The sequence below is a fragment of the Capsicum annuum genome, chromosome 11, assembly GCF_002878395.1.
Source record: "Capsicum annuum cultivar UCD-10X-F1 chromosome 11, UCD10Xv1.1, whole genome shotgun sequence".
In the NCBI taxonomy this organism is placed as follows: Eukaryota; Viridiplantae; Streptophyta; class Magnoliopsida; order Solanales; family Solanaceae; genus Capsicum; species Capsicum annuum.
This window is the reverse complement of record NC_061121.1, coordinates 66,872,493-66,895,323: the sequence shown is the minus strand read 5'-3', so window position 1 is coordinate 66,895,323 and position 22,831 is coordinate 66,872,493. Positions and strand designations below refer to the sequence as shown.

Sequence of the window (22,831 nt, the reverse complement as noted above, 5' to 3'; positions counted from 1 at the left end):
CGGTTTACCTAACGTGTTCCAAGAAAGCAGTAAAATAATAAATAAAGAACACAATGATTTTCACGTGAAAAACACCCGACTCAAACACTACCAGAAATTCGCTATTTTTTTACTAAAAATTTCTGACTGAAAAAAGTAGTCGGAAATTTTCGACTACTTCGGTCGGAAATATTTTTTTAAAATTTTTATTTTTTACAAAATATTTTTCTCAATACATTTTGTGACAAAAACAGTCAGAATGTTTGGCACAAATTTTGAGAAATATAAATTCTGACTACAGTAGTCGAAAACACTAATAAATAAATAAAATTAGTAATTAATTTAATATATTTCCGACTACCGTATTCGGAAATATAAATAATTAAATAAATAAAATTTTAATTATATAATCAGTCATTTATATGAAAATTAAATAATTATTTAAATAAATTATTAAATATATATTTCCGACTACAGTAGTCGGAAACACTAATAAGTAAATAAAATTAATAATAATTAAATATATATCCGACCACCGTAATCGTAAATTTAAATAATTAAATAAATATATTACTAAAATAAATTATTAAATTTATGTTTTTGATTAACGTAGTCGAAAATATAAATAATTAAATAAATATATTAATAAATATATAACCAGTACCAATATATTTTCGACCATTGTAATCGAAAATATAAATAATTAAATAAATAAATAATTAAATATATATTTCCGACCATTGTAGTCAGAAATATAAATATTAAATAAATATATTATTACATGTAAAATCAGACCTTAATCCAAAAATTAAATAATTATTTAAATAAATTATTAAATATGTATTTTTCCGACTACAGTAATCAGAAAATTTAAATAATTAAATATATTAAATTAGTTTCCGACTGAAGTAGTCAGAATCTTATATTTAATTATTAAATACATTTATATATAAAACATAAGCTACACCCACCACATCAATTCCCAATTACCTCTTTCACTCTCTAAGCCACGTCTCTCTCTAAGCTAGGGCTCCTAAACTTGACAACTTTCAGCGTTCTATGTCAAAAATTGACGACGGTGGAGTGTTAACGGCGGCGATGAATGACGGTATTGAAGGTGAATCAAGAAATTTCCATCTTCACTGATTCAAGGTAAAAAGTTGTTCCATTTTCTACAGGAGTTTATGAAGTTTAAAAATCAATGTTTGGTGATACAAGGTGTTGGCTAAATCTGTGAATTTGTGCTCATTTTTTAACAGACGGTTTTGTAACCAAGTTTTGCTTTACTGTGCTTTCAAGTTAAATGATTTTATGGGTGTCTACTTGTCTCTGTACAAAGGGGGATTTGCAACTGATAGCTTATTTAGTGCTCTTTGTGTACATATATTCTTCCAAGTAGAATGTTTCTGTATGTGAATCTTGTTTCAGTTCATTTTGACGAAGCTATACTGTATCTCTTGACATATTTTTCTACACAACGTTCGATCTGCACTCATGGATTGAACATTGTGGATCTAGGTGATTTGATATCTTCATGTTGAAAGCTTTTAATCTGGATTAGATTAGTTCAACGTTAACCTAATTTTGTTTGTATCTACTCCTGTAGTTGCTTTTTAGTGGTGTTTCGGTGTTTTCTTTGATTTCAAATAGACAGTTTATAGTATTACCTTGTGGGTGCAAAGTGTTCATTATTATCATCTATTTAAAGTTGGTATATTTTGGGTATTTCTTCTTCTTCTTCTTCTTGGATTTCTTATTCTGAGACATGAATGATCTTAGGAACCTGTGCATAACAAATTTTCAGTTCCCCATACAAGCTGGTACAGTAACATATTTAGGCTTGTTTTTCACTGCAATAATCTGAGAATGTTCTAAATGTTCTTACCAATGAATAGGTAGTGCAAAGGTTAACTAGTTGCTTGGAAAACCTTCATTCGATAGCCATTCTCTCGAACATACTAGGAGCAGAAACTTAGATGTTATTCTCCACTTGCAATTCTCTCAAACAATAGGGAGGTACAAAGGTTATATTACTAAGGAATAGTCATTGATAATTTTTTTGCGGTCCCCAATTTACTTTGGGAATGAGATCTGAGGGTGAAGATCCTTTTAGAAAGACTATTGGATTGGCAAATTACGTGAACAATGGGTTCTCTATTGACCTTTGTATTTGTTTTTTTTTCGGTAAGTGAAGTCATAATTATAGGTAAGTTAATTTTAGTTTATCATGTATAAGATTACATAATAGAACATTAAATATGAAAGCATGTGTGTCTCGTTAAACTATATTACTATTAGACATTAATCATTACTATTATGATAATAATGAGTAATTAATAAGTATTTAGTAGACTTTAAGATGACATATTTCCTGAGATTTGACCCTTGATATTTAGTTATAGATAGATCTTTAACATCTTTTTTTAAGAAATGCATTTGAAACTTATTCTTATAATTGTATTATACTAAAGTTCTCAAAGTTAGCAAATTTTAACATGTTCATTGTTTAATATCAGTATTTACAGTGTTGTTGTCAATTCACCTCTTCATAGCTCAGGCTAATATAATGTTATATTTGGATTTATATGATTTAGTTATCTATTTTTAAGTATCCTTCTGTGCATTCCTTACAAGTTATCTCCTTACAATAAAGTCATTTGACTAATTTAATTCACATGTTCTTTGCTGTCAGAAGACTTGTTATCTTGCTGATAATTATCACATTTCTTCATGTACTTTATTTTATTTAGGTTAACCTCTTTTTTAATGTTAACAAAAAAGCTCCATGTAGGTGATTTTTTTTCAGGTGGTTAATAAAGAAAATCAATGGCATCAAAAGGTCATGGTAATAGATGGCGTAAGAAAGGTAAGAAAGGACCTGATAATCTTCCCGTAGGTCAATATACACCACCACCACCACCACCATCAAAAGGTCACTATTGTTGTTATCTTCTTCTTGTTTTTCATCTTGAAGTCTAGTGAAGCCGTTTGTGGCCTATTTTAATTCACTAGCATTGTTGACATCTTGTTGCTCTTGTTGTTGTTCATCTTGAAGTCTAGTGAAGTCGTGTGTGGCCTATTTTGATTCACTAGCATTATTGACATCTTGTTTTCGAAAGATCCATTGCCTGCATCCAACTTCTATCCTCTATACTCAATATTTCTCATAGTGCGTCTATCCCGCATAAATCACACTTTGTAGTTGATTCTAGGGCTATACACTCAGACCAAAATAGAAATCAGCCAAAATCCACTGCCAAAATATCAACATAAACTTCTCTCAACCAAGTGTTCTATAACTGGGGCTACTCTATGACCTTCCTCCCCCTTAGGTGTAAATAGATATATAGAGGAATTCTAGAAAGAATTAAACTCCCTAACCAAGGGATGGTTGTAAGAAGCCTGAAGTTTTAGCCAACCACTTCAACTGTTATAAATCAACCAGTCATGCAGGGGAATGGAATATATGTCCCCCATCCAAAGGCTTTGCACTGCTCCTAATTTTCCTTATTTGTGAGTGCATTTTTTTGGATTTGAATTGTGTATAAAAGAACTGCAGGAATACCAAGAGCTATCATTAATCCAACTAAACACATAACCTTATAACCATTGGTTAATGTGGAGTACTGCATAATCACATAAGTTGTTTTCCCATGGAATAATTGCTTAAATAGTTCTAAAAAGATACAGAGAACCTTCCATTGTCAACAATTAGTTATCCATTCCACTTCAACGATTAGTTAAGTAGTAGATATGAAAAACACTCTTCTAGTTATTTTTTTGTACAAACTAATAATGATGGATATTACCTTTTGGATAATATAAGTTTTTCCATTCTTTGACTATTATTCATATTACATATTTGTTTGTGTTATATTCATATGGATGTCTGACCATTTGCCTTGGTTTTTAGCATAAAATGGACCACTGTACATGTTGACACAAAAGCAAGTTGCCAAAATCACTTTTCTTTTCTTGACCATTATTCCAACTTGCTTAGTTACGAATTTCAAAATGTATGCGTCTGCATTTTCGACATTTTGAATGCTTCTTTCGACACTGTTTAGAGCATCTACTTTTTGTTTGGTCATTGAAATCACAAATACTATTTCTGGGCATTGGCTCCCTATATACCTGTAGACTCCTTCCAAACTGTCTAGTTATAGCTTAAACAATTGAAAAGAATCCACCTAAACTACTACTTCTGTTGGATTTGAGTATTTTCGAATCATGTACTCTATGATCTATTTGTATTAGTCTTAAGATGTTTTGGTCTATGCTGCCCGGACTTGTCTTCATACTTGTATTACCTCTTTTTCTAAGTTTTTGCAGGAATATGAAAATGGGGGAAAAGAGTGCCCTTTTATTGATGTCTACGAAGAAACGCATAGGAAGAAAAACAAGGACGGTACAAGAGGAGATTGGGTAGAAACGCATGCTAAGAATGCATATGTAAGATAATAATTTTTACATTATTTTATTATTACTCAACTTTGCTTGTTTATATACTGACAAATAGTTTTTCTTTCAGTAAGAATTTCAAAAAAGCATAGAAGAGTGGCGTCAAACACAACTATGAGGAAGATAATGAATCTGATGATAATTAGATTGTAGTTATTGTTCTTGTTTTTGGTTGTGACATTTAGATGTTTAAATTATTTGATTTGATGTTTGTTTTGAATGGTTTAAAGTGGTTGTATTTATAAATTTTTGTTCTGTTTGATCCTATTGTGAAAAACATATTAGTTATGTCGTTTATAATCTAAAAGTTGTGAAATCAGTGTAAGCTAATGCAATATAATAATTATTAAATAATTATTTATTAAATAATAATAATTACTAAATAATTATTTATTAAATAATAATTATTATTAAATAATTATAATAATTATTAAATAGTTATTTATTATTTTCCCAACTACAATGGTCGGAATAATAATAATTATTAAAAAATTATTTATTACATTTTCGACGACAGTGGTCGAAATAATATTAATTATTAAATATTTATTTATTAAATTTTCAACTACATCAGTCAGAATAATTATAATTATTAAATATTTATTTATTAAATTTTTGACTATAGTAGTCAGAAAAATTATAATTATTAAATAATTATTTATTAAATTTCTGACTGCAGTAGTCGAAATATTTAATTATTAAATAAATATTTATTAAATATCCGACTACAGTAGTCGGAATATTTATAATTATTAAAGAAATAGTTATTAAATATCTGAGTACATTTTCGACTAAAGTAGTCGGAAATTTCCGACTACAGTAGTCGGAAATATTTTTTCGACAAGCCATATTCCGACTATCACGAAGCAGTTGGAAAGTAGTCGGAACTGCCTTAATTTTCGACCACATTCCGACTACATTGGCCGTCAAAAATTTAAAGTTTTCTAGCAGTGAAAAAGGTGTGAAAACCACGACTCGCACCTCTACAGTATTTAAATCTAAATTGACTAAATAACTTTGAGCTTCAACAACGACTGACTACGAAACTCTTGTAACCTAGAAATTATAAACTCTAATTTCTATACCTCAATAACAAGAACTTCTGAACTCTAATTCCTATAACTCAATAACAAGAAATTATAAACTCTAATTGCTATAACTCAACAATCACCCTTGACTGTTGAACCCACTTTCAGTTATCCCAACTTGAAGTTATCTTAGCTCAATATTGTTCCTAAATAACCAATCTGGGAAAATAATAAATTACAACTCAATAAGAACAATACATCAAAACTGACTCATGAACTGTAAGCTTAATCTAGTGAAACTGGTTTGTCAACTTGAATCTTCACTCAAAACTCTCTGGATTATGAACTTTATCAATTTGATTGTGTTTAGCCTTTTCTCTCCCTATAAGTGCGCGCAACACTCTGAATGATACATCTTCTATTTAAGCATAACTCTCCAAAGAGTCATTCTTTATTTTAAACCCCTTCTTCAATCAGAACTCTCATTGCTTAGAACTCTATTTTAAATGAGGCTCCTTCTTCAATTCCAACTCTTGTCTCTTTAGTGTTGTAGTCAACCTCCAACTCTTCAAATCGTACACATTTATTTTCTTTAGGTTATTGTCAGATTTAACCACTCATTCATTCCTTGATTCTGGCATTCTTATCTTTAATCATCAATGATTTTGTTATAAGTTCAGCTACATGAGACAGTGTATCTGTGAACCAACTTGAGTGACATGTTTCATATCACTCTATCAATCATCAAAACTATATATTACCCAACATAATGTTTATTGTGACAAGCTTACAAACATTTTAAAAAAATACTAAGAACTGCAACAACAATAATAATAATTGTGGTCATGAATAAATTAAAATTTTGTAAAGTGGTAGAACATTTCAATCCTGTTTCCCGACATTATTTGCACATAATGACCTTTTTTGATGCAACTGTATAAATATGATCAGCTATTAAACCACACCGCACAAAAATATATTGTAGCGAAAATTAGTTAATGGTAATAACTTAAATTGTTATTTAAATATATTTTTAAAGATAATTATTAGCGATAATTTATATTTTAGCACTCTTTAATATGTAAATACTTCTAAAGTTTAAAGAAACATTAGATTCAATGACAATTAATTAATGTTGATAAAAAATTTAATACTCTTTGTTAAAGTACTTATTTATTGTTGCTAAAAGCCTTTATTGTTATGGGGCGGCTGAGGTTGAATGGATTTCTTTTTCTAACAGATCGAACCACTAAACTAATTAAGGGGGACAAAATTGAAAGTGACATGACCCCCAGAAAAGGTCATTTGTTTACACATCCCTATTTCCTCCACAATATGGTCGTGTCAACTAGAAACACAGTCGTCGTAACAACAATACCAATAATAAATTTCTAGGGTAAAAAAATCTGTGTAAAGGGTGATGTTTTTCTTCTTTCTTAAATTTTTCACACTTTCTACTAAACGTCATTTTTACTAGGTAGCAAACATTTGGACTATTTGTATGGTCTTAGCCAATCTTCTCTTATGAGTTATCTTTTAGTGTGTGAGTTAGACCTAAATCTATTTAGTTTCACGTTCAAATGTCGTGTTGTGCATCCGGTGAGGTTTTATGTCCCACGTATTGGTGGAATGAGGAGAATTTGAACTTTGTATATGATCTTGGGCAACTCTACTTACTCTTAACAGCTAACTTTTGGGTGTGAGTCAGGCCCAAGATCCATTTGACACAAACCAGACATTCCATTTTTTTGTTTTTTGGTTGAAGATGTTTTGAGATGGACGTGGAAGCTTTTTAGAGTATACATCACGTGTTCGAGATAAGTAGATAAAATTAAAGTATAAACAACATAAACCCCAACACTTTACTATCTAATTACCCTCTCTCCCAAGTTTTATATTAATTACCTAATATCCCGGATATGATACATAAGTTTGATTCCGATACATATGTTTATGATACATTTCAAACTAATTAATTGGAGATAAAAAGGGGGAAAATGATATAAGCACCTGCTGTTGAGTAATTAACGGATGTAAGTTAAGATTTTGTCTGTTTAATTACATAAAATCCGTTTCAACTTTGTTTTTTGAAATTTGAATAATCAAATCAAGTTTCATCAATCATAATCTTCCAATACTAATTCATTCTTAACATAAAAGAATGATAAAGAAATATTAATGCATATGATACATTACTTAACAGAAAAGAACATGATTATATTGAATGTATTAGGACGAGAAACCCTTATCAAATACATAGAAAATTATGTATCAGCGAACGAAAATTGAAACCTTTTCAGGTTAGATCTATGTATCAGAATGATGAAGAAATATTAATTCATACGATACATTACTTAACAGAAAAAAACATGATTATATTGAATGTATCAGGACGAGAAACCCTTATCAAATACATAGAAATTATGTATCAGCGAACGAAAATTAAAACTTTTTCAGGTTAGATTTATGTATCAGAAAATTTATTATATTAAATATATTAGGGGCGAGAAATTCATATCAAATATTATAACAAATGATGTATCAGCTCACGGAAATAATTGTGGTATTGTTAATGGAGATTGTATGTGAAAGTTAAAACTTCAATGTTGATGGAATGAAGGAGAACATTTGGGTATCAATTGTGGTATTGTTATCATGCTTGAGGTGATATGTCACGACCCGAACCATGGCCTAGATATAATGGGCATCCCAAGTCCAACCAAAATCGGGGACCGCCCCCTTAACCCAACCCAACCACCTTTCACAGCCTTAGATAAGCTGAATTTTGAGCATATAACAAGATTGCGTAAATGCTCTCATGAAGACTTTGGGATAGGGTTATAACTGAGTCCGACCCAATCGAGTCTACCCGCACCAAACCAACCATCCATACCATACAAAATCAAAGAGAATATCAAAACATAATAAGATAATCAAACCTAAAATTTAAAATGATGGAACAGTGAGAAATCATGTCCGATGATGCCATCCTCCCAGCTTATTCTAATGTCAAGGCCAACACCAGTACCGATCCCGCCCATACTAATCCCCAGAAGTACCACAAAGCCTCTATCCAAAAGAATACTAATATCCGGCTGGAACATGCCCCCAACCATGGCCAAAACCAATAGCCAAAATGAAAGCAAAATGCCTAAAAATGCCCATATCATGAACTAGAGCCTTCCGGAAATATGGAAGCTCACCATTTCAATTCAAAAGTTGTCCCTGAATCAATCACTATGTAGGAGGAGTCTAATGGCTTGTTCTTGCATAGCATGGGTATACAGTCTCCAGTAGACAGATTAGCAAATGACTGCTAGCATGTATCTCAGGATAAGGATGAAGTAATGTCATTTAAATAACCAAGTAAAACCATCCATGATGCATACAACTGCACATATATATAAGTTCTGGGAAAGGGAATCCGTGTTTAGCATACATTTAAGACCTTTTACCTAGGCTGTGTAACCTTGCTGTTTAACTACACCCATATGCCGTATGGATTCAACTTCCCCTGCTGAAAGAGTCCTAGTGTGTGTAGCCGCACAACTAGGAAATATACCATGGGATGACTAGTACATCCCTCCAATATAAAACATGACACTCACACGTGGTCATCGAAGACCCCTCATATCGGCAAATATGAGTTTCCAGTTTTGATTCTCCTAGAACCTCCACCTTTCACGGCTTAGTTACACATTCCGCCATTAATGCCCAAATTAAAATCATGTCTAAACAATCCAATTACCATTTATTACCAAGGCCAATTATTAATGGTGTCATCATGCCAACCATACTTGCAAGATTTATCCATAGCCAAACTATTTAGGTTAAGGGGACTCTTTAGGGCCCTTTTTTCATTTACCATATTAATCTCTTGGGAGACTACCATGTCCTCTGCAAGTATAACCAATTAGCCTTTAACCTTTGTAAACCATTTATAGCTTCATATATAAGCTGAAAACAAGCAAGAGTTCTATTTAAAGAAGTCAATGCAATAAACATATCTTTATAAGCATTTTATCAAACACCTTTGGGGCATAATATAAACAAAACTAATTCAAAAGACCATTAAACCATTACCATGCAATACAATTGCCCAAAACCATCATTGATGTATATAAAATCATAATTAAACTATAGGAAACCATAACCAAGCCATTATAAACAAAAACCCTAATTAATAGTTGAAAACCATTAACCAGCAACATTGAAACTATGAATACATCCATAAAATTCATGCCTTTTTAGAAGTAAGAAGTAGGGAAGAGACACATGTCTTAAATCGAGAAAGATAATGGAAGAAAAACACCAAAGCAAGCCCCAAAGCAATCCTCAAGTTGAAACCCTAGCTCTCTTGACCCAAAAGCTCTTGAGAGAATTATGATATGTTTTGAAATAGTTTTCTAAGTGTTAATGAATAGAATAATAGGGTAAATAACCTCCTAAGTGTATTAGAAGTCGTGGGTCATAATTAGAGTAAGTAAGGAAATGTCCAAAATACCCCTACTTAAGTCCCTTAAAAACCCATCACAGGGATACGACTGACCCTCTTACGAGTCGTAACCTTCCTTATAATTGGTTTCCACCAGTCATACCCAGTCCTTAACCTTTGGATCAGACACTATCCTACATATGACTGATCCAACCAATTTGTAACCTCGGTAGACAATTCGTATCCATGATCCATATCCCTGGTAGAATGAATTACTAGGAGGATCAAATACTACCCATCATACGGGTCACCGATACAACTCATATCAATCCTTACAACTTACACCCCTAAGTTGTGACCATTCTCGTGATTAAAACCATTACACCAACTAACACTGGTTAGGTTATGAAAGAACCATACCACTCATACCCCAGAATACGACTCATACCCTGGAGTCATATTGGGTTCAGAGAACGGATTTCAAAAAAAGTTTCTACGGCCAAAACCCAAGATGAAACATGACAAGTTGTCTAACTTGTATGTATTTCTGGGATCCACTTCTAGAGGCTCCATAAACTTAGTGGAGAATGATACTTCATTAAAGTTATGACATAGAAGGTTGAGTCATACGGGTGTGAAGGGGATTGATAGTTTGGCTAAGAAAAATTTACTTTCTGGAGTGAAATAAGCAAAGTTGAAGAAGTGTGTTCATTGCTTATCCGGTAAATAAAATAAAGTTTCTTTTTAGAGTCTGTCACCTTTAAGAAAACTTGATTTGCTGAAATTGGTACATTCTGATTTATGTGGTCCTTTTAAAGTAAGGTCCCATGGTGGAGCACTTTACTTTATGAATTTTATTGATGATCATTCTCGCAAAATCTGGGTATTTCCTTTGAAGTATAATGATCAAGTACTTGATGTGTTCAAGGGTTTTTAAGTTTTGGTTGAGAGCTGGACAGGGAAGAAATTGAAATATATTCGCTCAGATAATGGTGGTGAGTATATTAGTCCTTTTGATAGATATTGCAAAGAGTGGGGTATTCATTATTAGAAAAATCCTCTAAAAACTCCTCAGTTGAATGGTTTGGCAGAGAGGATGAACAGAACTCTAGTTGAGAAGGTTAGATGTACGCTTTCATATGTTAAGCTGCTAGATTTCTTTTGGGCAAAAGCACTAAATACTGCTGGTTATGTTATCAATTTATCTCCTATTGTTTATTTATATGGTGATGTCCCTAACAAAGTTTGGTCTGGTAAGAATATTTCTTATGATCACCTTAGAGTTTTGGGTGTAAAGCCTTTGTGCATATTTCTAAGAATGAAAGGTCAAAGTTGAATGTTAAAACTAGACAGCGTATCTTCATTGGTTATGGTCAAGATGACTTGGCTATCATTTTTATGATCCATTTAAAAAGAAACTTGTTAGAAGTCGTGATGTTGTGTTTTTTGAAGACCAAACAATTACATATTTTTACAAAGTTAAGAAAGTTGATTCTTAGAGTAGTGAGAGTCTAATTGATGTTGATCCACTTCCTTTGACTACTTCTCCTGAAGAAAATCTTCATGATGATGAAAATTAAGTTGATAATAAAGATGATGATCATATTTAAAATGACCAGCATAATGTTGTTGATTCTCCGATGCAAGTTGATATTGTTGATCAGCAACTAGTTATTGATGCTCTAGAAAGTTCTATCAGACAATCTACTAGATAAATAATACCTTTATTTCGTTATTGCCTAAGTGAGTATGTACTTTTGAATGATACGGGAGAACCTGAGAGTTTTAATGAGGCCGTGAAAAGTGAAAAAAATGGCTTGATGTTATGGAAGATGAGATTAAAGCTTTGCATTTGATTTTATTAAGTTACTTAGAGACAGAAAAGCATTGAAAATAGGTGGGTTTTTAGGGTGAAACATGTAGGTGGTAACCCAATTCCACGATACAAGGCCAGGTTAGTTGTGAAGGGATTTAACCAGAAAAGGAGAGTTGATTTTAATGAGATATTCTCGCCAGTTGTGAAGATGTCATCCATTCGTGTGGTTCTAGGATTACCTGCAATTCTAGATTTAGAGGTTGAGCAAATAGATGTTAAAAATGTTTTCCTCCATGGTGACTTAGATGAAAAAATTGATATGGAGCAACCCAAAGGTTTTGAAGTCAAAGGAAAGGAAAATTATGTTGCAAATTGAAGAAGAGCTTGTATGGTTTGAAATAATCTCCTAAGCAATGGTACAGGAAGTTTGGTTCCTTTATGAGTCAGTAGGGCTTCAAGAAAACTACTTCAGACCATTGTATCTTTGTGTGAAAAATCTCTGATGGTGACTTTATTATTGTGTTGCTTTATGTTGATGGCATGCTTGTTATTGGTCATAATGCTTGCAGGATTCAAAAGTTGAAATAAGAGTTGAGTAATTCTTTTTCTATAAAAGACTTAGGACCAGCAAGGCAGATTCTTAGTATGCAGATTGTCCATGACAGAAAGGCCAAGAAGTTATGGTTATCACAAGAGAAGTACATTCAGAAATTACTTCGAAGGTTCAACATGGATAAGGCTAAGTTTTCAGTACACCTTTAGCTATGCACTTCAAATTGAGCATGAAACATTATCCTTCTAGTGATGATGAGAAGGAAGATATGAATAGAGTTTCTTATGCTTCAGCTGTTGGTAATTTGATGTATGCAATGGTTTGTACAAGACCGAATATTGCTCATTTTGTTGGTATTGTTAGCCGTTTTCTTTCTAATCCGGGAAGAGAACATTGGAATATTATAAAGTGGATGATGAGATACCTTTGTGGTACTTCTAGTCTGAGTTTGTGTTTTGGTATATGAAAGCCTATTCTCTGTGGTTATACTGATTTAGACATGGATGGTGATGTTAATACTCGCAAGTCTACTTTAGAGTATTTGGTTACTTTTGTTGGAGAAACTGTGTCTTGCCAATCTAGATTGCAAAAATGTGTTGTTTTACCTACTACAAAAGCTGAGCTTATTGTTGCTATTGATGGTTATAAAGAATTGCTTTGGATGAAGAGATTCTTGGGGGAAATTGGTTGTGCTCAAGAGAGGTATATGCTTTATTGCTACAGTCAAAGTGCCATACATCTTGGTAAAAATTCTACATTTTATGGTCGGTCTAAACAAATTGATGTGAGATACCATTTGATTCGAGATGTGTGGAATTCTAAGTTGTTTGAACTTAATACATATGGATGATAATTGTTCCAACATTATGACTAAATCTTTTCCAAAAGAGAATTTGAAGATTGGTGCATGATCGCCGGGATGGGGGTCTCCTCCACATAGTCGGGAGGGGAAGAATTTTTGGGTTATGGGTCTTTTTCCTTCCTATGTGGATAAATAAAGCTCAATTTGAACCAACACACTTTTACCCATAGGTTCATTAGTATGGGGCATATATATAGATCTTTTTAGGTCTTATTTCACATCACAAAGAGAGTTTCAGCAGCCACAAAAAAAAGTGTGCAGATTTTTGTACTAAAATTTCAGCCACAACTGTCAACTTTAAATTGCGATTCTCGCTTCATTTATTATCCGATTGAGCTAAAATTAGAAAGCTTGTTCCTCTCATCTCAATCTTTGATTAGGAACTGACAGAGTTAAATTTCATGGCCTGTAGCTCCTGTTTTATATTCCTGAACAGCAGCTACATTTTTTGTGTTTTTGCTCCTTTTTATTCTCTAGTTTTTGTGCTATCTTATTGTGTTATTCATAGTTATTTGGTACTTGTTTGGTGACCATTTTAGAGAACAATATTGTAACTCTTGGTGATTATAGTGGAGGTTTTGGTCCCATGATTTTTACTTTTCACTTTGAAGGGTTTTTCACGTAAATTTGGTGTCTAATGTGATTGCCTTTATTCTTATCTTGTCGTATTTGTGTGGATGATATATTTGCTGTCTATTATCATTTTTTTTATTATGTTTTCTTGTCTCCTCTTGGTTCAAATTGAAAGGAAAAGTTTAGACTTGGGTATTCTTCCGCTGCTACCCTGTCATGCACTTTGATAGTGCTACCTTACCTTTCCCAACACTTCTTGATCACTTTATTTATCGTTTATCTCGTCAGTTTGCTATGAAGGACTTAGGTAATATTCACTTGGTGTTCAAGTTGTTTGCTCACCTCATGGACTTCTCTTGTCCCAACAAAAGTATATATTTGATATACTTCTTAAATTTCAAATGCATACCTGCAAACCCGTTCATACCCCCATTGTTTCTCGTACTTCTTTATCTCTTAGGATGGTGGGTTTCTTTCAAATCCTAGTGAATATATAAGCATTATTGGTGCTCTTCAATACTTGACTATGACTCGTCCAGATATTTCCTATGCCGTCAATATTGTTTCCCAATTTATGCATGCTCCTCGTACAATTCATTTGCATTCTGTTAAGCGCATTTGCAGGTATTTGCAAGACACCATTACTAATGGGTTGCTGTTACGTGCCTCTTCCTCTACCTCGCTGCTTCTTGCCTATTCGCATATTGACTGGGTTGGTTGTCCCGATAGTCGTCGTTCTACCACCGAATTTGTTATGTTCTTGAGGTCTAATCTTATATCTCGGCATACAAAGAAGCAACCAACAGTATCTAAATCTTCTACAGATGGCTGAGTATAGAGCTGTAGCTTATACTGTTGCTGAGACCACATGGATTAGTTATATATTTTGTGAGCTTGGTGTTTATTTACGTGAACCAGTTTGTGCATTATGTAACAATGTCGGTTCTACATATATGTCTCGTAATCCAGTTTTCCATGATTGCTCAAAGCACATTGATGTTTATTTTCATTATGTTCGTGACAAAGTTGCTCAGGGTGATCTTGTTGTTCAATATGTACCCACTCGCTCACAACTTGCTGGTATTTTTACGAAAAGATTACCTTCATCTCAATTTTGTCTTTTGCGTGACAATCTAAATGTCATCTCTGTCAGTCCAGATTGAGGGGGCGTATTATGACTCTTGTTGTACTTATCCCATGGATAGCAAATATTTATCTGTTAGGAGATGTACTTATCTATACATTTATATTTCTAATTATAAATAGAGGTTATTCAGGCTCTTAATTAATTGAATCATTCACTAAAACATTCTCGGGTATAACATATTAAATTATACTGATAGTGTAGAAATTATGTATAGTCATTGTAGATAATTGAAATGTAACACCCTAGCTTAGGATAAGAGTCACACATGGGCAAAACATAAGAGAGATGGTGGATATATGAGTAAGCATTTCTTACACCCAAGCTAATAACGTATTTTAAAACAGCGCGAGTCGAGACTCAAAACAGACAATATTACTAGCGGGATGAGCCATTACAGAACGTAAATTGTAGCAGAGAACTAGGGGTTCAAACTGCAGCTGAGAATGCAAGTTTGAACCTCAACAGCGGGTCTTGAGATGTTGGGGATTTATGTACAGTCTAGTGACACGCTTTAAAGCTGTAATAGTGAAATTCTATTTTCTCGAATGCCTTTTGATTTGAGACAGGGAACTCTATTTTCTAGTGACACGCTTTTGCACTAGTTTGAATCTTCGTACCATATGAATAACCCACTAAAAACAAATGGTGTCTGCAACATCTGCAAGACTTGGATCATTTTCTGGTCCTTTGATCTGTTTCCATTTTTGTGAGTTACATTGAGAGTTCTCAAATTATTTAGTGATCAAATTTAAGACAATATGATGATAATTGTGCAGCATAATCTTTAATGCAAATTACTAACTCGAAAATGAGTAACAGTAGATATAGTTAATTGCAACTGCAGCAGATACTATATGTATCATAATTCAGGCACTATACAGAAATTTTACATTAGAAACAGCTCATTTGGGGTATTCACAAAAGGAATTGAACTAAATCATATAATAGCCAAATATTAGTAAAAGAATGGAGGGTGAGTACTAGTTAATGTTAAGCTCATTATCTCAGACCTTAATGCCTAATCACAGAAACAAACTTCAAAAGTTGCCCTTTGCTGAGAACAAAATCAAATGCCAATTCGAGATGATCATTGAGTGGGGTCAAAATTCTTGATCACCTTAGTTTATCTAGGTTCGACCCAACTCTCCGTCAATTTATTCCCAGAAGATAGTGTAGAGGAGCTTGGTTGACCGTAGAACCTTTTGCCTTGCAGATTAAATGGACTAAATTCTGAACTACCAGAATTGAGGAATGGTGGCTGTGTTGGCTGAGGAATTTCATGGTTCTCGGTGAGCATTTTCACGACACTTGACATGGCGGGTCGTAGTTCTGCAGATGCTTGTACACAAAGAAGACCGACTTGAAGCAGTTTAGATGCTTCCTCTTCGTTGAATTTACCCTCTAATAAAGGGTCAACTGCTTCACAAGATTTTCCCATGCCATACAAGTTCCACAACTAGAAACCACAATGACATGAGTTTAACAAAGTACTAATGTCCATTAAGGAAAGAAAAAATATCACAAGAAAGTACCTGCTGCAGAAGAGAATTAGTATTCTTGAAAACATAATTGTTCTTCTTTCCACATACGACTTCGATAACAAGAACTCCAAAACTATAGACATCAGCTTTCTCAGTCAGTTTACCACGTACAATGTACTCTGGAGCCATGTAACCGCTGCAATTCCAAATTGATTCTTTTAAGAATAAACTATCAAAGGAAGTTTAAAGATCAGAAGTGGACAGGAAATATAGAACCCACTGGCGAAAATTTACTCTCACATTAGGTTAAATATAAGTGAAAGGCGGTCTCTTTGGGAAACACGGCTAAATTATAGACCAATGAGATTAGAGTACAGGACCTAAAATAGAACCTCAATGACTGGCAGTATGATATAACAGCAAGACCTTAATTATGAGCTAGTTGTATAAAACAGATCTGTCACTTGTTAATGTATTGAGATTTAATTATTTCAGCATACAAAAATTCTTATAGTGTTTAATCCTCAGTGGTTAAAGAAAACCAAGAGTAACCGAAGAAGGTAGCAAACTTACAGTGTGCCAGCAATAGCTGTGCTAATATGACTCTTGTCTTCAGGAAATAACCTGGCTAAACCAAAATCAGCAATTTTTGCAGTGAAATCTTCATCTAGAAGAACATTGCTTAACTTTATGTCTCTATGAATGATCCTTAATTTCGATTCTTCATGAAGATAGGCCAATCCCTCAGCAGTACCCAACACAATCTTGTATCTTTGACGCCATGTAAGTGGCTGAAGGTTCTTTGTGTCTGATTCAGCACAAGTCAAAGGCATTTACTTAAGTATGCTCGATTTCAGGCGTAACAAAGATAAGACTACACCAATCTAAGTTTTCATAAATTAAGGTGGATTAGATACTTACCAAAGATGTAATCCGAAAGACTATGATTGGGCACGTACTCATACACTAGAAGACTTTCTGGCCCCGTAATGCTGCAACCTAATAGCTGTACAAGGTTTTTGTGATGTATGCCGCTAATCAAATTGACTTCATTAAAGAAATGATCAACCCATTGCCTCGTATTGAAGAAGAGCCTCTTTATAGCAACAACACGACCATCAGGCAGGATCCCCTATCTCATGCATAAAAACGACTATCGTAAGGAAAAAATTCCTTGCTATAAGAAATCAATGTTCAACAAGAATTACCTTGTAAACAGACCCAGATCCTCCTTGTCCCAATTTATTGGAGCTGTTAAAGTAATTTGCTGCCTTCTCAAGAGTTTCATAGGAAATATTCAGTTTTGATTTGTTAACTGTTCTTATGGAAGCTCCTAGCTGCTGCTTCTCTACATCATCGAAGCAAATTCAAGTCAATTGCCATCTGACCAATTAGATTCAAACGAGATTTCATTTTTGGGAAGAAAGAAAATGATTTCTACTTAGAAATGAGTACCTCTCTGTTGTTTAAGAACCTTCTTGCGCACAAAGAATGAAACAGCCGATACAAATAGCAAGAAAGCAGAAATACCCAGAGTTGTTGCGAGAATAACAGCCAAACGATTCGATCCTCCTAATAATTAATCATTATACAACAACATGAATGACTTAATTTTGTATTAACATTTTATTTTATCACAACTTTTAAAAGCTTTCGTTGTCTACAATTGCATCAATGCTGATCTCACTCTTCAGTCCGATACGTATAAGGCAACCATTTCAACTTATCAAATAGTGAAAAGAAAAAGCATCACCAACAATGTCTAGATTTTTATTAAATCAAAATCCAAGATATACAAACAGCAAGATGCCATGTTTTAACAGATAACAAAAGCAGTTATTCAAGAAATATTGAAGTCACCTCCATTTTCAGGAGGTGACTTCAATATTGAATAAGATTGAAATAACTCATGAAACTAAGAAAGACCAGAAGCATATGTTGAACATAAAATTAAGTATGTATCATCGCTAACAATTTAAACTTTTAAATGAGATGATTACACCAATTAAACATGATATTAGCAAATTTCTTGGGTTAAGATACTCTCTAACAACTTAAACTTTTATACAAGATAATCACACAGTTAACACCAAACAATTTATTCAACTCATTCAATCATTCGAGAAAGAAAGAACTTACCCCCATTTCTAGCAGCAGGAGTATCACTTGCAGAATTATTAAAGAATTTCTGAGTAGAATACCTAACATAACAACCAGCATTCAACACCCTCCCTTCTTCCTTACCAAAACAAGAACCAATTTTCATAACTGCATCAGAAATACACCTTTGACAACCACTTCCATTCACAAACTCCCAACACTGCGCCAAACCATAAACACTAAAACTCCCATTCCCCACCACCCCTGTCAAAAACCCATCATTCTTTATCCCACCTACCTTCAAATCCCTCATCAACTTCCCAACATTTTCCTTAAACAACCTCTGATCACCAACAAAACTACTATTTCCACAAATAGTCCTGTCCACACTACTCATACTTTCATTAAAAAAATTATAATAATCATACCTTAAAAAGCAACCATCATAATATAATCTACCACCAGTAATCAATCTTTGAAATGGTAAACATCTTAATATTTGTGTTTTACATTGAGCAAAACATAGATTACAATCAGTTTGTGACAAATCTTTCAGGCATTCACCATAAGCATATACTGTATTATTCCCTGTTCCATTTATTACTGCTCCAAATTTTGTCCGCGATACTAATGGCGTTACGCTATCCATCGCGGCCAAAAAATTGGCCACGTAAACTTGTCGATCAGATGATGCAGCTGTTTTGTTTGAACATATTAAAGCTGCTTCTGTTGCTCTTGGATCAGAAACTGAAAGATTTATGAGTGACAATAGAGTAAATAAAAATATAAATTTTAATGAACAATCCATTTATGATGATTTTTGAAGGAATTAAGGTAGGAAAGGTGAAATTGATGGCAAAACTTTGAGAGGTTTATGGGGATAGAACTTGCAGCTGGAAAATGGAAGTTTAGTTCTTTGTTTCTTTTGTTGGAAGTGTAATGAGAAGCATCTTTTGTATAGTGTTAGGTGGGGTCCATGAGCCACCGATGCTGACAACTTTGTGATTACAAAATTTAATAAGACTTAGATATTGGAGCCCGTGCCACCACAGACCCAATATGTTGCTTTTTGAATATTATAAGCTAGTATTTTGTTGTCTCATTTTATGTGACATTAATAAAATATTTGAGAAAATTAATTAAATTTGTTATTTATAGTTTTAGATATTTTAAGTTGTTAATTATATTATGATTTATGCGACTTTCTATGTAATTTTCAGATAATATTCCTTTATCTCAATTATTATGATATCGATAGAATTTGAAAAGTTAAGTATATTATTTATACGTCTTCAAATATTTTAGATTGATAATTATTGTGATTTATATTATTTTTTATGAAATTTTCAAAGAATGTATCTCAATTAATGTTGCATATTATTGTTATTTATATTACTCTTTAAAAAATTTAAATAATATATCTCAATTTATGTTGCGTTGATAAAATTTTGAGTCAACCAAAACTTTTTATGTTTCTCCAAATAATTTACATTAATAATTATTATAATTTGTAATATTTGTTACACACTTTTTAAATATATAACAAGTTAAAGCTAAAAATAAAATAATTACATTAAAGTTTAGAGAATCAATTATATTTTTAATTTTTGTAAGTTGTTAGATATTGTAATTTATAATACTTTTTTAGCATTGTAATTTAATATTTTAAGCTTTTAGCTATTATAATTTATTTTACTCTCCTTGTTCAAACTTTTGTGGCATTGATAGTCAATTATATTTTAAAAATAGTTTACGCTTTTAATTATTGTGATTTATATACTTTTTCTTATATTCCAATTTAAACGACACAGATATAATTTCGAAAATCAACCAAATATCACTATTGAAGTGGCGAAGCAGATATGTATTAAATGATTCATAATAATTAAGTAGAAGTGATAGAGCAAAATTACTATAAAAATATAAAAAAAATTAAGTAAATCACATATAAGAAGCCAAATTAATTATGGGTCTATGTATATATTGAAAAAATAATTGAAACAAATAAATTGAAAACTATTAATGAAAAGACCCCAAAATAATACATGGGACCTACCTGCTGGAAAGCTCAAATACAGCTATTTTTGGTATTAAACTAACCTATCCTAGGGTTTTATGGTCCAAAGAAAAAGTAGTACATGGATATAGCGTCTAAGTACAACAACTTCAAAGAACAACAAAATATAAAATACCTAAAATTCCGTTAAACAAACTACTAATTCCAATAAGCACACATGACAACCATGTGTTTTGTGCTAACTCACACTTATATATAGTAAGAATATGGAGATGACTTGGTATTTATTTTGTTGACTTTGAAAATGAGAAAGTTACAGCTCCGTGATCTTCCCTTATACCGTTTGGTTTGGGAACAAGGCTTGGATAAGTTATAATAAGAGTAGTTATCTTGAAATTAATTATGTTGGTATTATTTTTCAGTAGTTGTATGAACTATGATACTAAAAATAATATGCATTGCATTTTTTTTAAAAATAGATATTAGATAGTTTATTTTTAAAAATACTCTTTACCTTATTTAACTTAATTATTTTTCTTCATATTAAACCATAGAAAAGAAATTGAAACTATTTCTTTTTTAACTTTAGTAGTTTCTTTTTTCTAAAAATACATGTCAAAAAATTTGTGTTGATAGTTATTAAATGTGTATGAAATTTTAATATTTTATGTTAAAGTATTTATTCTGTCCTAAATTCTATAAAATGTTGATAATTGCACTTTTTGTTAAAAACATTCATCATCAAAAAATGTGAAAAAGAATTACTCTCATTTTTTATTATTTAATATCATTAATATTTGGAGAGTTAAATTATATTTTATAAAAAAATAAATTTTCAAATATTTTTAGCTATATATAAAAATTATTTTTTATTTAATAATTAAGCATGTAATAAGTTAGAAAGTGAATGTCAAGGGAATGTCAAAATACTTTAATTACTTGTCCCTGATAAATTTGTTTGGAAAAATAAAAATTTGAAGTAAGATTTATAAACGTTTCATACAACCCTTACAACCCTTGGATTAATTTTAAATTTCATTGTATAAATAGTTTTTATGGTGTCACTATCATTTTTTCATGACACATCACTTTTGTTGCATTTAATAAACTCATATAATTGTTCAAATTTACCAAAATAGATGAAAATTTGTAGAGTAATTAAAATTTCTAAAGTTTTAGAAAACACAAGAATATCATCAATATAAACAATAATAAAATTCATGTATGGATTAAAAATGTCATTCATTATCTTCTGAAACTTAGAAGAAGCATTTTTCAATCCAAAAGGCATCACATTCCATTCAAATTGACCGAATGGGACATTGAAAGCAGTTCTATAAGTGTGCTCTCTAAATATCTGAATTTGCCAATAACCAGATTTTAAATCAAATTTAAAAAATATATTGACATCAAATAATCTGGACAATAAATTATTTTTATTTGGAATAAGGTATCTAATCCATTTTAAACATTTATTAAGAGGTCTATAATTAATTACTAACTTCGGCATACCGCGTTCTTTTTCAACCGCATTATTCACATAAAATGCAGTGCAAGACCATGGAGATTTAGAAGGTTTTATTAGACCCTTTTGTAAGAGATTATCAATCTTTTTTTTGCAGAATTCGACTAACTCTGCATTCATTTGACAGGGTCTTTATTTTGTTGGGATCTTGTCCTCGCAGAAATCGTCTTCATATCGAAGAGTTACAATATGTTGTTTACTATTCCAAAAAGCATTGGGGTGATCAGCACATATATCAACAATCATTTGTTCGGAGATTATTTTTATTTTCTCCTGTACCTTAGCAGATTTCATGGTATCACCAATATTCATGCTAAACATTTCAAGCTGTAAAAAGTTCATATATTTTTGCTTCATATCAATTAAAGCATTTATATCCCTAGTTATTGGATCTGTAACAAAAAGGTAAGAAATTACTTTATTTTTATAAGTAGCAGTAAATCCTTTAGCATCAATATGAGTATAAAGATAAATTGCACTTATAAAAGGGGTGCCAAGTATAATTGGTGGATATAATTAATGTTTTACCAAAAAGAAAAAATACGGAATGCAAATCTTATTTCAGCAAATATATGCATTAGGAAGTTTATAATTAATATCAAGAGAATGACCAGATGCAGCTTTAACAATATGTGTAGTCTTATGGAAATATCTGATTGGAATCAAACCCTCTTGAATGCAACTAACATCAGCACACTATCAATCATGGAAACATTAGTCACAGAGAAATCATTATCGATTAATATAGTGCAATTTATATACCATTTACGAGCTGTAACCATTTGCATCATGCCCAAAAAATAATTATTTTTTACATCGAAGTTTTTGACAATATCATCGTCTTCTTCTATATC

The 22,831-nt window shown here is 32.1% G+C and overlaps 1 protein-coding gene and 1 long non-coding RNA gene across 3 annotated transcripts; one reads left to right on the top strand and one right to left on the bottom strand.

The window, feature by feature from the left end:
- Positions 1-953: 953 nt before the first annotated feature.
- LOC107862376 lies at positions 954-4,759 on the top strand. Its single transcript, XR_007047352.1, has 4 exons — positions 954-1,131; positions 2,771-2,845; positions 4,312-4,431; positions 4,511-4,759. It is a non-coding gene; the product is annotated as an uncharacterized LOC107862376 (long non-coding RNA).
- Positions 4,760-15,637: 10,878 nt separating this feature from the next.
- LOC107848438 (cysteine-rich receptor-like protein kinase 3) lies at positions 15,638-19,360 on the bottom strand. 2 transcript variants are annotated; one of them, XM_047399671.1, is made up of 7 exons: positions 18,475-19,360; positions 17,791-17,907; positions 17,544-17,683; positions 17,257-17,467; positions 16,909-17,143; positions 16,387-16,531; positions 15,638-16,310 (listed from the first exon to the last, which is right to left on the bottom strand). In XM_047399671.1, the coding sequence occupies exons 1-7, from the start codon at positions 19,241-19,243 to the stop codon at positions 15,978-15,980; spliced, it is 1,950 nt and encodes a 649-aa protein (XP_047255627.1). In that variant the 5' UTR covers positions 19,244-19,360; the 3' UTR covers positions 15,638-15,977. The 2 variants fall into 2 exon arrangements, with proteins under 2 accessions (XP_047255627.1, XP_047255628.1); XM_047399672.1 differs by lacking the exon at positions 17,791-17,907 and having other exon boundaries at positions 18,475-19,349.
- Between the last annotated feature and the right edge of the window lie 3,471 nt (positions 19,361-22,831).